Raw genomic sequence first — 16,389 nt, 5'->3', positions numbered from 1 at the left:
CATTTTGGTGCATCAAAATTTTGGTACATTTTGGTGCATCAGCCTACAAGAGCTACGAGTTCAGTGCCAAAAAGACGTGCTAAATAAATTTTTTCATGTCAAGAAGTCTAATTTCTGTCTTCCATGGTTTCAATTACGTTTCTTGCACATATACACATACATACATTGTAACTAGGATAAAAAACATACATAACTAGGATAAAAAAATGGACCTCACTAAAATTTGAATCCTAGTTATTGCTCTGATTAGCAAAGTGGATTTTCTCAAAAGAGGCCCATTACCAATTATAAAGGTTCTAGGAAATTGGTCTAGAACCTTTACATCAGGTTAATCACACTGACACATTTCAGTTACAGAAGTTGAAATTGATGAAATTGAAAGGTTTCTTTTTGGAACCAAAGGTGGTCTGTCTTTATTTTTCTTTAACACACTGTAACAAAAACTTCTTTGGCACCTTTATTTTTAAGAGTGTTTCACTATTAATGTGTTTTTTTTTTCATTCACTCACAATAAGAAAAAGATTCAATGAAGCCATCTTAACTTTTTAAAATCCTGGACTTATTACATACTCAAGCTTATTATTCAGTTACTACAGGGATGTCAATGCAAACAGGTGAAGTGATTCGGTTTGAGAGTTGTGTAATAAAACCTTGGGCCTGCCGGCAGGCCCTGGCCATTAAGTTTGCTTGTCCCATTTCATCTTCATACAGTGCTTCTAACAGCTTTTAAACCAGGCCACAGCTTGGCGGAAGGCTTTGTAGATGGCTGGATTTTGTGAACAGATGAGGCCACCACCTCTAAAGGCCTGTGTGCTCTCTCTGTTCAGGTCACCCAGACAAGTCCACTGAGCTTTATATTCCAGGGCAACACACCACTTGGAGTGATCTTCATAGGAGCTGAAAGTGACGTTCTCTGGTAAACGGACCCACTTGATGTTCATGACATGGAACGGAAGTGAGCAGTTGGATGGGAGCTGGTGAGCCTCCCGTTGCCACGTTTCCACCAGCAGGTCAGTCTTCAGTGTCTGTGCTACCCAGCCTGTGTAAATGTCTGATGGACAACACACAGAAGATGACTCCAGTCAGAAAAACATCCAGAGCAAATAAAGGCAGCAAATAAAACAATTCTCCAAAGTTATACAATGATCAGTTATGTTTTAGTATGATGATAAATCTGCTTTTTACATTTATATCTGCTAATGTACTTGATCTGCTGCATGCATGCATGACTCCAGTTACAGCCAAAGTTTGGATTATAAGCCATACAAAAATAATGACTGCATTAAATTTACTTGATTCAAATATCTATTATTTCCACATGAATAAAATACGTTGCATTAGAAACATTGTTGTAAAATTTTTGTAAACTGAATGATAAGATTTAATTGATAATTGTAATACACATCATATAGACCAAAGTTTTGGGACACTCCTCCAGAGTTCAGCATTTTTTCAGTAAAGGCTTCTTGACTAGTGTTGAGTTATCTTCTCACAGTGGAAAGACGGACAGAAACACCTGTGGATTTTTTCAGATATGAAGCACATTGATTTTATCCTATATCTCAAGGATGAAAGTGTTAAGTGCTGTTAATCTGATGGGGACAGTTCTGGTGGTCTTGAATGGCTCTTGGGAGTTCCACTCTTCTGTATCTTTAAATCAAGTCCAATTTTGGAACAAAATTCCTTTGTTTTTCCCTTCACTATGCAAGTGGATTATCTCATATCTAATCTCCTAAAAATAGATTATATTTAATAGCTATTCTGACTGTAAATTAAACCGCAGAAGGGTGGTTAGTGACTGTTGCACAGCACTGTATATCAACACAGTAATTGTCAAAAGTAAATCAACTGAAAGACAAAACTGTGTTCTATTTATGAGGAAATGATGCACACAACTGTATCCATCAAATCCAATATGCATCATTCAATGCATCACTTTTTTCAGTGTAATGCAAATAATATTACAAATGCATGACATATGCACAATAAAACATGGTTTTCTGCACGTTTTCAAATCTGTTACATAAACAATGTCAACAGTTACTCAAAAACAGAACTGTACTTTGGCATAACCAAAAGTCAACAAGTGCCGGTGTGACTACCCAATGGACAAGGTCTATTCCAAAAACACATAATGTGCTTGTTAATTACCTTAAAGCACTACAGAACACTTAAACATTCTTACCATCAACATAGCTGTGTGATTTGGCAAAACTGAGGAAAATCTCTCCCTGGACTGACTCCAGCTTCTCCAGCTTTCTCCTTGGGGCTACAAATGGGGTCTTCCCAGCACAGATCTGTGCCATGGCTGCCATGTCTGTGTCATATGCTGCTGGCACTGAGCAGTTATACACACGGGGATTGATGTATGCCAGTTGTTGTGCTGTTGCAAACAAGAAATTCAGAGTCAGGTTATACACATCAGAGCCTTCCATTCATTCATTCATTCATTCATTAAATAAATGATTAGTATGCACCACAAAGTATGATAGATAGATAGATAGATAGATAGATAGATAGATAGATAGATAGATAGATAGATAGATAGATAGATAGATAGATAGATAGATAGATAGATAGATAGATAGATAGATAGATATGTTGTCTTGCATTATGTTGGTGTTGTTTGCTTACATATTTTTTGGAACTGTTTGTAGCTGTAGGTTGTACACTGAACAGTCTGCCCGAAGAGTTTACCAGTGGAAGGGTAGCCAAAACCCATTTCAGGGAAGGGAGGGAAGTGTGGAACACTGTGTGTTAGCCAGAATCCCTGAGACCGGTCAAACAGCAATGCCCCTACAAAGCACACAATACAGTCATGTGTGACATCATTCAGTATTAAAGAACAATGGTTTGTCAAAGTCACTGCTAAATCCATTATAATTATATCTGCTAACTTCACATGGAAGCAGATCTTTTGACCAACTCTGACCTAAACTGCCATCTTTAACATCAATGTGGATAAAACAAAGAAACAGAGCAAAATTCAAAGTTGCAAATTTTTACCAAAATGCACAGTTATGTGCTAAATAAAAATATTAGCTGAGGAAAATATTCACATTCCCAAATATCTGCTTCTCTATTACCAATAGGCCCTCTGCACCTCTGCATGTAAACTTTATCTAATATGTTGAAAACATCAAAGAGAGAAATCAATGCTCAGTCAACAGCACACTTCAGTTATCAGCTGTGCTCTTTGCACTAGATGAACCTTCTTTGAAAGCAACAAGTTTAACAATCATCTTTCAAAAAATAGGACTGTTGTTCACTCACATGAACAGACCTCAGTAAATACAGAATAAAACTAGTTTTTGCTTACCATTGTGGAAGGTTCATTTCTTCATACAGATTTAATATTTGCAAAAGCACAAAATATTGTAAAAGTACCTTTTGTGTGTCCATAATTATTTTCGTACTTCAGCACTGGAGGAGCGTCGTTGTAGAGCAGGTATGCAGAACTGTTTGACTTTAAAACAATGATGATTGCTTATTAATAGATATGAAACATATTCAGGCCCAGTTTCCCAGATGCATGCTAAGCATAACCCTGAATGTAAGTAATTCCCATGGTAATTCTCCACTGACACTGAAATTCAATTTAAGGTTAGGCTTAATCCATGTCTGTGAAACTGGCCTACAATGAACTAAAACATATCATAAAATATTTCTCAAAGTGCAATGGATGGATGGATGGATGGATATTTATCATATATAATGTTTCAGAAATAAAGCAAAGAAAAAAATGCTGCACATAACACTGCATTGTACAACCCAGTTCCAAAAAGCTGGGATAGTATGTGAAATGTGTGTAAAAACAGACAGCAGTGATTAGCTTGATCTGTAGTAAATTGAAAACAGTACAAATACATGTCATGCTGAAATAAACAAAAAAACCCTCAAAAAACAGCATCTAAAAGGCAGCACATGTTGCATTTAAATACAGATCAAAGCGGATTGCTAATCTCTGCTATCTGTTTTTATTTGCATTTCACGTACTGTCCCGTCTTTTTTGTGATTGTGACGATATTAGGAGCACACTGACCAATCAGTGTTTACATTAATGGTCTTGCAAGAACTATAGGCCTTTATGCAAATAGCGCTTCAGCAAATTATTTAAACCTGACTATGATGGACAGATTTTTAATAGGAATAGCTCACAGAAAAATAAAATGTGGTGTCTGAAGTTTGAGCTATGAGCAGCTATGAGGCCAGTGTAAAAGGTTTTGAGTGACATTGACTTCCATTACTTGATAATAATATTAGCCTTGAAGTTCCACAGCTTAACTAAAGAAGCAGATGTCAGATACCAAACCTATCTTGGCTGAATGACTACACTTGGGGTAAAGTGCGGAACTCCAGAGAGGCCATAAGGTAGTAATAATTTTTTGGACTGTTATCTCGAGATAACAAATTATTTATGTTTTTTTATCTCAAGATAACAAAAGTTGTTATCTGAGATAACGAGTTAATTATCTAGTGATCTCAAGATAACAAAGTTATTATCATGAGATAACAAGTAATTATTCTGTTATCTCAAGACAGCAAAGTTGTTAACTTGAAATGTCAAGTTAGTTATTTTGCCATCTCAAGATAAGAAAGGTTGCTATCTTGAGATAATGCATTCTCTTGTTATCTCTACATAACAAAGTTGTTATTTGGAAATAACAACTTAGTTGTCTTGTTATCTCTGCATAACAAAGTTGTTATCTTGAGATAACAAGTTAATTTTCTTGAGCTCACAAGATAATTAACTCATTATCTCAAGATAACAATCCAGAAAAGTATAGCAGCAACTGAAGGCCTCTCCGGACTTCTGTAGTAAAGAGAAAATTGTGTAAATTAAATTTTTTTAGTGAACTACTATCTCACCTACACAAGCAGCAGCAAAACAGACACGACACAGGTTCATACCTCATATCTGTGGTAGAGCTGGCTCAGTGTTCTGCCCACTGCCCCTTCACTCATGTTCACCGTATATTTACTTAACTGCCAATTCAGCAAAGAAGGATCCAAATACATGTAATCAACTCCGCTTCCCACCTCACCCCTCTTATATTTGGGCAGCTTGTACATCATGAACCTGATATCATAGAGAAAATTATAAAGACATACAAAAATATCAGCAACTTTTCTGCACAGCTCTCCCACATCAAACATTAGCTCAAAAACTCATTGAACCAAGAAAACGAGTTTAAAGATCATCTACCAGTCCACAGGCTTTCCTTCTTCATTTAAGCAGGTTAGGTTTGCCACACACAGGGAACCTGAGGGGAACAGATAAAGGAAAATCAAACAGAAACACCAGAACAGACGCATTTTTCCTCCCGACTGAAAACCATGGATGTGAAAAAAAAGAAACTAGCGTGTTGTTGAGTGTTCCTCATGACTTGATGACTGTAAAACTATGTATGAGCAGCTGTGTGCGTGTGAAAGAGGAAGTTTGGGGTGCTTTGTCTTATGACACACAACATGGCAGCTAGGAGGAAAAAAAGGAACTTTCTTTAGCTCTGCAGAGGCTTCATCCATTAAACACCAGGATGGCCTTTACATAAATGCTTGTCCAGTGGCTAAAAAACAGTGCCATACTGTGCAGAAGTTGTAAATTGTAAATTTATTAAATGTACAGGCAAAACAGCCGTTACGTTTGCTTTTCAGTAAGCTCAATAAGCAAGACAGTAGGCTAACAGCTAGCTCTAGCATTAGCTCAGGTTTGCACTCACCAGAGAACTTGTAGGGAGGAGAATTACCATTCTGTAATGTCTTCTGGGCTTCTCAAACATCAGAGGGTGCTCCCAAGAGAGTCCAAAATGAATGGGTTAAGATGGAGCATTTCAGTAATATTATTATAAATGCTTAAACATTTTTAATAGAAAAGAATACAATAATTTCCGGAATACCTCATGTCCAGAATGAGTGCTGTGTCGGTGCTGCACTGTCCTGTCTGTTTACTGTGTCTAATGTCTGTTTAATTTCTCATATTTACTGTTTCTAGCTTAATTTTTTGTTTGCACATGATGTCTGCACATTTGCACTTTGTACTTTTGTTCCTTGTTGCACCGTGATGTTCCTGGAGAAACGTAATTTCACTCCACTGTGTACTTGGAGACTATCTACTGCGAATGCAAAAATGAATTTCCCTTTAATATGCAATGGCTAAATAAACGAAATAAAGTATAAAAGTGAAATGAAATTAAAGTCCCTTATAAATTACTAATAGCTCCCAAACACCAAAATTGTGCAGAAAATCATTTTACAAGTTATTTATAACTTTTGCAGGTTATTTATTAAAGTTATTTGTCAGATCTATTGTGGTACTGACAGAGTTTGAAGTTGAGGAGGTCTCCAAAGATGCACAAGACATAATCTATCCCAGTGTTGAGGACTCGATGGTGGCTAGTCCATTATTTTGAGAACATTTGATTTACAATTTTCCATTTCTCAGTAAGACAACCACACTTTCTTTCAGACTCATAGTGCTGAGATGTCTTATCACAGTGGAAAGATGGACAGAAAGATCTCATGCAAGAGTGGAGCTTGATTGTCTCGTCTCTCTCAAAGATGAAAATGCTGTTTGTCTGATGGTGAAGGTTTTGCTGGTGTATCAAGTCTTGCACAGTTGTTAGAAGTCTCACTTTATTCTTTTCTTTTAATAAATTGATGATGAAAAGCATAAGATATTAGACCATGGATCCTTCACTGTAGTACAGCCTACTCATGAAGCTACTGTAACACCTCCATGTGCTGCACTCAAAAGTGGGTAGACTAGCCTGAACTCATACTCAAATAAAACAGTTAGTAAATGAATGTGTGATGATGTCCCGTTACCCCAACATATCACCAAGACTGCAATAAATACTGTGGTGACTTTTAATATGATAGACACTTAATACCATTAATTTAAACTTCTACTTACCTGACGTCCAGGGGGATCCAGGTCGTTGATACCTGTAAAAGAGAAAAACGTAAGGTTAAATACAGCTAGCTCAACAACTGAAACATGCATGTGTATAGATTAAAGAAATGGCCATTGTCTCTTTGTAAGCAATTTAATGTGTGGACTGTTTGTTCCATTGTCACCCCAGACTGGCTAATGTTACGACCCAGAATTAAGGTGGGTGGGGCTACCAGTTTAAAATGGATGGGGGACAATGGAGAAGGGAGAGAAGGATGTTTTAAGGTAGGTCTGTGTGGCTTTAGAGCCTCAGACCCTATGTCACAGAATTGTTTTAGTTCTGTAGGTGACAAATAGCTGCCGGATGCTGCTTGCGGAATCAGTGGGGTCATACAGTTATACCTTTGTTTTTCTTTTATTTATTTTTTTTTCTTTCCTCGCGAGTGTAAATACTTTGGTGTGTAGAACTAAAATAAAACTGCAGAGCACTGTTAATTGAGTCCTATTGGCCAAGATCGCTGAATGGATATATATATATATATATATATATATATATATATATATATATATATATATATATATATATATATATATAGCACTTAAAAAGAAGAAGAAGAAGATGAAGCACTTAAATGAGCAATGAATTAAGTATTGATTGTAATGTATTGTACTGCACTTATGTAATGTATTGTACTGCACTTATGTAATGTATTGTATTGTATTGCACTGTTCTGTGTTCAACTCTGTTCCTTTTTCTCTCTGTATCTACGGTGACTTTTGTATCTAGCAGTACCTGAACTCAGGACTGGCTTTCTCTCTAACCTATTGGTAACTAGCAAAGATACTTTCTCTAGATAGACAAAGCACTTCTTGTAAGCCACTCTGGATAAGAGTGTCTGCTAAATGCTGTAAATGTAAATGTAAAGTATTTGTACTTGTTCTCTGGCTGAATATGAGCCTAGGCCATTATTCAAAAGTAACACAAAGTTTATGATTTTGGCACAGAGGTTACATACAGTAATCCTTGTTCCAAACAAGTTCGTCCTTTGACATGAACATGACCATTTGGACTCATTGCGAAACCCAAATTACGCAGGTGAAACCACCCCCAAATATAATCCCCTGTCCCCACCAAGTCTCACTCCTGGGGAGAATCAGAGAGTAAAGGCATCAGATTCTGAACACATATTTGAAAAATATGGCTACCTCAAATCAGGTATGGGTTGCATTCTCAGAGAAGAATGAAGAATTTAGGCTGTTATCAAACCTGCATAACGTCTTTCTATATGTAATGTTATTTTTTTTCTTACTGAGCATTTTAATCAGAAAAGTTTCTTCTGTGTAGAATGTGGAGTTTGTGAGAACAGGTTATGGAAAGAATCTAGTGAAGGTTATGTATATACGGCGGGAGGGGACACACCACTACATAATCGAGATGAAAGCAAACGTCCAGCTGACACTGAACTCTTGCAAGGACTATTTGAACGGAGACAACTCGGACATAATTCCTACTGACACCATCAAGAACACTGTCCATGCTTTGGCAAAGCTAAAAGGGGTAGGTGCAACATCGTGAGTGGAAATCAGTCATTAATTAACTCATGTAGCCTATGAATTTATAAGAGTATTTTTACCTTCTCTAAGCTGTAATAATGTTATGTACTGTTATTTCCAGAGGTGGGTAAAATAGCCTAAATACAAACTCAAGTAAAAGTACGGTTACAAAAGGGAAATATTGAGGCAAAGTAAAAATATCTTTAAAACAAAAAAAAACTTTAATTAATAACTAACAATAGCAAATTTTTTTATTAAGTATAAAAGTTCCAGGTCAGACAACTACTTAAATATAGAGTAATGTATAGAACTGCAGAAAAACATCTTAGTACATCCAGGATTTATCAGCATAGGAACTTATTCTAAAATAAAATAATAAACCTGGGGGAGGGGCTCACTGGCATGCGTCTGGTGGCCTTGGCGTTCTGATCCTCGGCTGCTGAAACTGGCTTTCGGAACTTGAAATGTTACCTCACTGACGGGGAAGGAGCCTGAGTTGGTGCGCGAGGTTGAGAGATACCGGCTAGATATAGTCGGGCTCACCACAACACACAGCTTAGGCTCTGGGTCCAATCTCCTTGAGAGGGGCTGGACTTTATTCTTTTCTGGAGTTACCCATGGTGAGAGGCGGTGGGCAGGTGTGGGCTTTCTCATAGCCCCTCGACTCGGCGCCTGTATGTTGGGGTTTTCTCCGGTGGACGAGAGGGTAGCTTCCCTACGCCTTCGGGTTGGGGAACGGGTCCTGACTGTTGTCTTTGCTTATGCACCGAACAGCAGTTCAGAGTACCCAGCCTTCCTAGAGTCCTCGGGAAGGGTGCTTGAAAGTGCTCCTCCTGGAGATTCTATTGTCCTACTCGGGGACTTCAACGCTCATGTGGGCAACGACAGTGAGACCTGGAGGGGTGTGATTGGGAGGAACGGCCTCTCTGACCTGAACCTGAGTGGTGTTCAGTTTTTGGACTTCTGTGCAAACCACAGTTTGTCCATAACGAACACCATGTTTGAACACAAGGATGTCCATAAGTGCACATGGCACCAGGACACCCTAGTCCGCAGTTCAATGATTGTTTGTTTGAATTGATTGTTTCAATGGTTACTTTGTAGTCGTGTCATCGGACTTGTGGCCATGTGTTTTGGACACTCGGGTAAAGAGAGGAGCTGAGCTGTCAACTGATCACCACCTGGTGGTGAGTTGGATCAGGTGGTGGGGGAAGATGCCGGTCAGACCAGGCAAACCTAAACATATAGTGAGGGTTTGCTGGGAACGTCTGGCAGAAGAACCCTTCAGATTGATCTTCAACTCACACCTCCGTCAGACCTTTGACCAGATATCGGGGGAGGTGAGGGACATTGACTCAGAATGGGCCATGTTCCGCTCCTCCATTGTTGAAGCGGCTGACTGTAGCTGTGGTCGCAAGGTATTTGGTGCCTGTCGGGGCGGTAATCCTCGACCCCAGTGGTGGACACCCCAGGTGAGAGATGCCGTCAAGCTGAAGAAGGAGTCCTACCGGGCATGGTTGGCCTGTAGGACACCAAAGGCAGCTGGCAGGCATTGTCAGGCCAAGTGATCTGTGGCTTCAGTCGTTGCCAAGGCAAAAACCCAGGTGTGGGAAGAGTTTGGTGAGGCCTTGGAAAGTGACTTTAAGTCGGCTCCGAAACGATTCTGGCAAACTGTCAGGCGACTCAGAAGGGGAAAGCAGTGTGCCACTAGCACTGTATATAGTGGAGTGCTGCTGACTTCGACTGAAGACGTCATTGGGCGGTGGAAGGAATACTTTGAGGACCTTCTCAGTCCCACTGACACGTTCTCCAGTGAGGAGGCAGAGTCTGGGGACACGGGAATAGGCTTGTTCATTACTGAGGCCGAAGTCGCTAAGGTAGTTAAAAAGCTCCTTGGCGGCAGGGCTCCAGGGGTGGATGAGATCCATCTGGATGAGGTGGATGAGGTGTCTGGACTCTCCCTTAGAGATAGGGTGAGAAGTTCGGTTATCCGGGAGGGACTCGGAGTAGATCCGCTGCTTCTCAACGTCGAGAGGAGCCAGCTGAGGTGGTTCGGACATCTGGTTAGGATGCCTCCTGGACGCCTCCCTTGGGAGGTGTCACAGGCAAGTCCAACTGGGAGGAGACCCCGGGGAAGACCTAGGACACACTGACATGACTATATCGCCCAGCTGGCCTGGGAACGCTTTGGAATCCCCCCCAGGGAGCTAGTGGAAGTGGCTGGGGAAAGGGAGGTCTGGGCCTCATTGCTTAGGATGCTGCCCCCGCGACCCGAACCCCGGAGAAGCGGAAGATGATGGATGGCTGGATGGATGGACCTCAGCAGTGTGACCAATCATAAAAACTTCAAAAGTCACCGGTATGACCAATCACATGAACCTCAAATGTCAGTGATGTGCCCAATAGATTCTTATAGAATCTATAAATTCTTATAGAAAGAAGCCCCCAAAGATGGGTTGCCTTGATGCAGGCTTTGCACACTCTGCATTCTCTCAAGCAGCTTAATAAAGAACCACCTGAGAACATTTTCCAACAGAACTTCAGACTTTGTACATATGCTGAGAACTTGCTGGCTACTGAATATGACTTGCATGAGCTGCATTTAAAAATTTTTTTTTTAATGTTTGAAAGTTGTAATTTCACTATTTGAATTTGTCTTAGAAACAAATTCCGTTTGCCAACGTTATCTATAGATCAGAATGTCTTTAATGTTATGAAAAATGCAAGTTCAATTAGATGTGTCCAGACAGTTGACTGGCGGTATAAGTGTATGCATTTCAGTATTTGTTTCTTATTTGTGCTTCAGTTTACTGGATTCCCAGAAAAAGGCCAGAAACATGATTCTACATAGGCTTTAATGACAATGGACAAGTCAAGTTGTTGTAAATGAGTATTAGAGGAGTGATGGGTTCATATTTGTAGATGCTGGCTCTATTTACAGCATGTAAAAAGTTTCCTAGTTTGATAAAATTCAGCACAGGGGCATTCTGAGGCCCTTTCAGTATCTCAGCACGGTAATTAGACTTACCCTGACTCTGTCTTAAACTAGGTAAAAACCATCGAGGGGCTTGCCTTGGACATCTGCCACCATTTCCTGACAGCGTTTAAGCACGTCACACGAGCAAAGGTCGACATTGAGGAAGTCCCCTGGAAAAGACTGGAAAAGGTATTACCATCTCAGAAATAAATTCAAATACAGTTACACGCAAACGTTTGCACTGCCCTGGTCAAATGACATGTTTGAGTTAAAACTAAAATAAGTCAACACCGTCTCTGCAGCCGTGGTCACCAACCCTAGTCCTGGAGATATGCTGTACTGCAGAGTCTAGTTGCAGCCACTATCTGCCACACATCTGCTCCAGCTAATGAACATCATCAGTAGTCCCTGATTGGCTGGATCAGATACAGTAGCATTAGGGAAGGATTGAGGGCAGCATATTAGATACAGGCTGGTACTAAACTAAAAGAAGATCTCCAGGTGGAATATTGGTGAACCTACAATAAATAAACTTAAATAAATTATTTGTTGCAAATTTTAGTGTACAATTTCTATTTTTTTTAGTTCAACAAAAAAAAAAACACATTAAATGTGCCATAACATTTACACAAGCCACATTTGTGTAGAACATGTGCCGCAGTATGTTCTCTGTAGAGGATGTGTTCATTTATTTTCACTTAGAAAATCAACAAAACATGTCATTTGACCAGAAGTGCCCAAACTTTTCCACATGAATGCAGATTATTATAATTACATGATTTATTACTGAATAATGTCTTGATCACATAATTCTTGAACTATTGAATAAAACATTTTTCTTTTAAATTATTGTATTAGTTTGGAATATTTAATTAAACATTGTGAGTTATTGTGTATGAAATAGCAAAAACAAATGTAAAAACAAAAACCAGTTAAAAAACAAACCAATCCTGTAATCTGACTAGAAGCATCCAAACTTTGTGCATATGACTGTGTTTATGTCTTTCACCAGAAGCTTGAACTTTAAAACTGTGCATTATTCATATCTGTTTGACAGAACGGAGTTGAGCATGCCCATGCCTTCATCTTCTCTCCAGAATCTTGGCGCTTCTGTGAGGTAGAACAGTATCTAAATGGTGAGTGAAGACAAGGCCATAAAAGAAGGCTAGAACAGAATTCACCATCATAAAACAAAAGAGAACAGAGCAATTGTAGCTGGGAATATCACCTTTCGTATTAATGATAACAGTAACAACAGTTTTAGTGAAGATAATCATAATGGCTTTAAGGTGCATTCTGGCTTAAAACTAGCATTTTTGTGATTTTCTGTAGCATGGCGTTATATACTCCAGCCTTATCAGTTCGATAGAATTTACATTTCTTTTTTTAAATGTTTGCTTTCATCCATGTTCTCTCACTACAAAACCCAGCATCAATTCATTAGTGCAGGAGCTAAAGAGATCCTGACTGGCTCTGATGTTACGGCTTATTACAAGGATGTAATAAATATAACTAAAGCACAGCAGTGAGGTTACTTCACTTTTCCCTTCTCTGCTTTCACTAAAGACGGGTGGGGTCGCCTACAGAGCACTGTTAGTAGCCTGTTAATGAAGAATTGTTTTTTTTTTTCTTTTTTTAGGGTTGTCCCATTTCGCAGGGCAAGATTCCAACCACTACCCCTTGTAACTCCGTTCCAAGGGTTTAGGGTGACACTCGAAATCAAGGGGTAGGGGTAAAAATAAGAAATGGGATTGGGCCTTAGTAAACTGAGACATAGTTCTTTTTCACTATAGCATTTCCAATATTTTGTTTCTCAGCCACATGTGTTGTTAGGGATGGGCCTTCAGGGCTTAAGTCCTGAATAATTTGATGCCAGCCCTGAGCAAGTTGTCCAGCCCAAAGTCATTAATACAATACACTTTACTCAAGTGCTGCTCTCAATTTACATCTCAGCAACCCAAGGTCCCATCAGGCCTCTCCCCTGAAACCCTCTCTGACATCAAACTGACGATAAAGTTACTGTTGTGTAAACGACCTTTGTGAATGACCTTTGTTTGTCCGATTACTACTACTACAGTAATGCTAATTTCTGCTGGCATTCTATTGGATTTGCAGTATGTTTGCACCAAGCTAACAGTGGTGTATGTTGACTTTCTCACATTGGTTACAATACTACCCAAGGCACCATTAGTTTAAACTCTGACCTTTGAAGCTGTAAACCATCCTTTACTTTGTATGTTGCAGTTGCTCAGTAATGTAACTTACTTAGAGCTGACGAATACAATTTACAGACTCTTATATTGGGGTTCTAATATAATATGTGTAGTAAAATTCTATTCCCATAACGACAGGTTTATAAATTCTGTGTATGCTTATGGGTAGGCAGGTTTGTTAGTCACAATGCACTCTAAAAACTAGGGGTTTCTTTGGCACAATATAACGTTATAAAAACTACTTATGTGTTGACAATTCAAAATGCATGACAAGCATGGCTATAAAGGTATTGCGTTTTTATAATTTACATAGCCATATTTATGGCTTTAAATGCATTATGACATGTTATGAATGTGTTTGTAGGTTCGTATAGAGATGGTATTCATATGAAAGGTTACGAATTCTTGCTCTAGAGACTATTACAGGGCCACTGTACAAGGCCAGTAGGCACCTTTACAACAGCTGTAGCAATCATTCATTTAGTCCTTTGAAGTTGCAATCCCATTCATCTTTTCAGAGCCCCCAGTGATTCACAGTGGAATCAGAGACATGAAGGTCCTGAAGACCACGCAGTCAGGTTTCGAGGGCTTCCTGAGAGATCGCTTCACCACTCTGCAGGAAGCCAGGGACAGGTTCTTCTGTACCTCAGTCTATGCTAGGTGGCGCTACAACAAGCACCAGGGCATAGCTTTTGACACTGCATGGTAATATAGATTAATAAAATATATCAATATATATACATGAAAGATATCATATAAGACGGTTGTTGCTGTCTTTGTATAAGATGGTTTGTGTTGTTTCTTGCAGGAAAACTGTGAAAGACACCATCATCGAGAAGTTTGCTGGACCATATGACCGCGGAGAGTATTCACCCTCTGTTCAGAAGACCCTCTATGACACACAGTGTCTTGTTCTTGACAGAGTGCCAGAGGTCAGTCAGGCTGATGGAGTGGAATGTTGCACAATAATCTTGGTGTAAAAATTGATATGACTATAATTGTGATTATAATTTTAAGCTGAAAATACAGTTTTATGTCATGGCAACTCATCTTATAGGTTGAGGAGATTGAAATAGTGATGCCGAACCAGCACTACTTTACAATCGACATGACAAAAATGGGAATCTCCAACAAGGATGAGGTTAGTGTCTATGAAATTTTCCTGAACGTTTGATCTGTGCCCTGAAGCTCAAATAGCTCCCTTTATAGTGCACTATGTGAGTTCTAAAACTCTGGCTACACTAAATAGTACACTATATGTCTAGCACCCCCCCCCACCCCCCCCACCCCATGGCCCTTTGTTAGGTATATTATGCACTATTTGGGTGGAGGCATTATTTTACAAAGTGCATCACAAAAGGACAGAGGAAGCCATTTCAGATTCAAGAATGCATTGGCCTTGCTCTCTCTGGGTGGGTAGCATGGCCCACCCTCAACTTGCATCATTCAGTGCAATGTAAGCTAATGCTTGGTAGGATCATATGATAGGAGAACAAGCTAGTTAAGCAGGCCATGACTAGAACTGGGGGGAAAAGTCTGAGAGTCTGAGAAGATCAGTGTTGTCAACTTTTAAAAATGAATGTTTTAAACGCTTCATGGCTTAGATGTGTGGCTCTAGGAAAAACATTAATTGATAAATAGTGGTGGGATATGGAAAAAATATCACATCAAGATCTTTCAAAGAACCAGTAGTGCCACACTTTAAATATGCTACCAAAAACTATGAACACAATTATTTTTACTCAGTATGTCACATACTGTGCTGCACTAAACCCAATTAAACAGGCCTTCCGAACTCTTTGTAATGAAACCTGCTGTTCAAGCGTTACTCTTACTTATCCATGACATGATCAGAAAAGCACATGACATTTTATCACAATAATGATATTGCCATATTTGTCAGCCCATTTCAGTATTTAGGGTTCTTTAAGCTTCAGAATGCTTTTAAACGTTTCATCCTTTGAAAGGTTCTTCTGGGAACCAAAAGAGGTTCACACCCCCCTCCCCCCACTCCACATTAACATAACACAATATTCAATGATGAAATGATGGAGCAGAGGCCATCTGTGTAGTAAATGCAAAATGGTTCTGCCAGCAAGCTGCATTTTCGTTTGTGCCTTTTAGGTTCTTCTACCTCTTGATAATCCAGCTGGCAACATCACAGGGACTGTGCGCAGGAAGCCGCGGGCAAGACTCTGAAACTGATTGGAAGAAGGGGAATCCAAAAACAAATGCATTCTGACAGATCTGTAACCACCTGCAAACAAATAAACAAAAACCTCACTCTGTGTATTCACATTACTGTTTACCTGAAAACAGAAATGAAAATGAAATGAAGAAAATCAAGAATTAATATTAAAATGGCACCGCCATGCCTCAATTCATCCCAGCTGGTCTCGAACGTAATGAGTTAGACAATGTTATGAAAACTACTGTTTCGAAGGTTTGGACTGTTTTTAAAAATATAAAACCAGTTTGACTGCATACAAGTGTATGAAATGATTCTAATATATCAGTCCTTTGCACCTTCAAAGGCTTTAAATAATTGATACGACACTATGAAGAAATTTCAAGGCAGATAATCTGACAACAAATAAATCTAAATATAGAAAGTGAAAACAAGTAAACACATTCTCTACTGCAGGGGTGGAGAACTCTGATCCTGGAGGGCTGGATTGCTGCAGAATTTGAAGAGTTGCCAAGTTTAGTTGGAGTCCTAAAGCAGAGAAACCACCAAACTATTCTGGTTTCTG

The 16,389-nt window shown here is 39.3% G+C and overlaps 2 protein-coding genes across 2 annotated transcripts; one reads left to right on the top strand and one right to left on the bottom strand.

Moving 5' to 3' along the window:
• Positions 1 to 432: 432 nt before the first annotated feature.
• On the bottom strand, positions 433 to 5,421 carry dnase2b (deoxyribonuclease II beta). The gene is made up of 6 exons (XM_017702257.2): positions 5,207 to 5,421; positions 4,912 to 5,080; positions 3,388 to 3,466; positions 2,635 to 2,796; positions 2,186 to 2,383; positions 433 to 1,051 (listed from the first exon to the last, which is right to left on the bottom strand). Exons 1-6 carry the CDS (start codon positions 5,314 to 5,316, stop codon positions 717 to 719), a joined length of 1,053 nt encoding a protein of 350 aa, XP_017557746.2. The 5' UTR covers positions 5,317 to 5,421; the 3' UTR covers positions 433 to 716.
• Positions 5,422 to 8,021: 2,600 nt separating this feature from the next.
• uox (urate oxidase) lies at positions 8,022 to 15,928 on the top strand. Its single transcript, XM_017702377.1, has 8 exons — positions 8,022 to 8,108; positions 8,238 to 8,450; positions 11,496 to 11,612; positions 12,481 to 12,559; positions 14,155 to 14,341; positions 14,445 to 14,568; positions 14,694 to 14,777; positions 15,761 to 15,928. The coding sequence occupies exons 1-8, from the start codon at positions 8,091 to 8,093 to the stop codon at positions 15,833 to 15,835; spliced, it is 897 nt and encodes a 298-aa protein (XP_017557866.1). The 5' UTR covers positions 8,022 to 8,090; the 3' UTR covers positions 15,836 to 15,928.
• Positions 15,929 to 16,389: the final 461 nt, after the last annotated feature.

Source organism: Pygocentrus nattereri, chromosome 15 (assembly GCF_015220715.1).
Source record: "Pygocentrus nattereri isolate fPygNat1 chromosome 15, fPygNat1.pri, whole genome shotgun sequence".
Taxonomy (NCBI): domain Eukaryota; kingdom Metazoa; phylum Chordata; class Actinopteri; order Characiformes; family Serrasalmidae; genus Pygocentrus; species Pygocentrus nattereri.
Note: the sequence above shows the minus strand (reverse complement) of the source record. Positions and strands in the feature narration are given on the sequence as shown.

Bases quoted from the DNA above. Each gene is read 5' to 3' on its own strand.
- dnase2b (XM_017702257.2), bottom strand. From the start codon at position 5,316: ATGCGTCTGTTCTGGTGTTTCTGTTTGATTTTCCTTTATCTGTTCCCC. The intron at 5,081-5,206 runs GTAGATGATCTT...CTATGATATCAG, and splicing joins GAAGGAAAGCCTGTGGACTG to GTTCATGATGTACAAGCTGC. The intron at 2,797-3,387 runs GTACTTTTACAA...TGTGCTTTGTAG, and splicing joins TAATTATGGACACACAAAAG to GGGCATTGCTGTTTGACCGG.
- uox (XM_017702377.1), top strand. The intron at 8,451-11,495 runs GTAGGTGCAACA...GTCTTAAACTAG, and splicing joins CTTTGGCAAAGCTAAAAGGG to GTAAAAACCATCGAGGGGCT. The intron at 11,613-12,480 runs GTATTACCATCT...TCTGTTTGACAG, and splicing joins CCTGGAAAAGACTGGAAAAG to AACGGAGTTGAGCATGCCCA.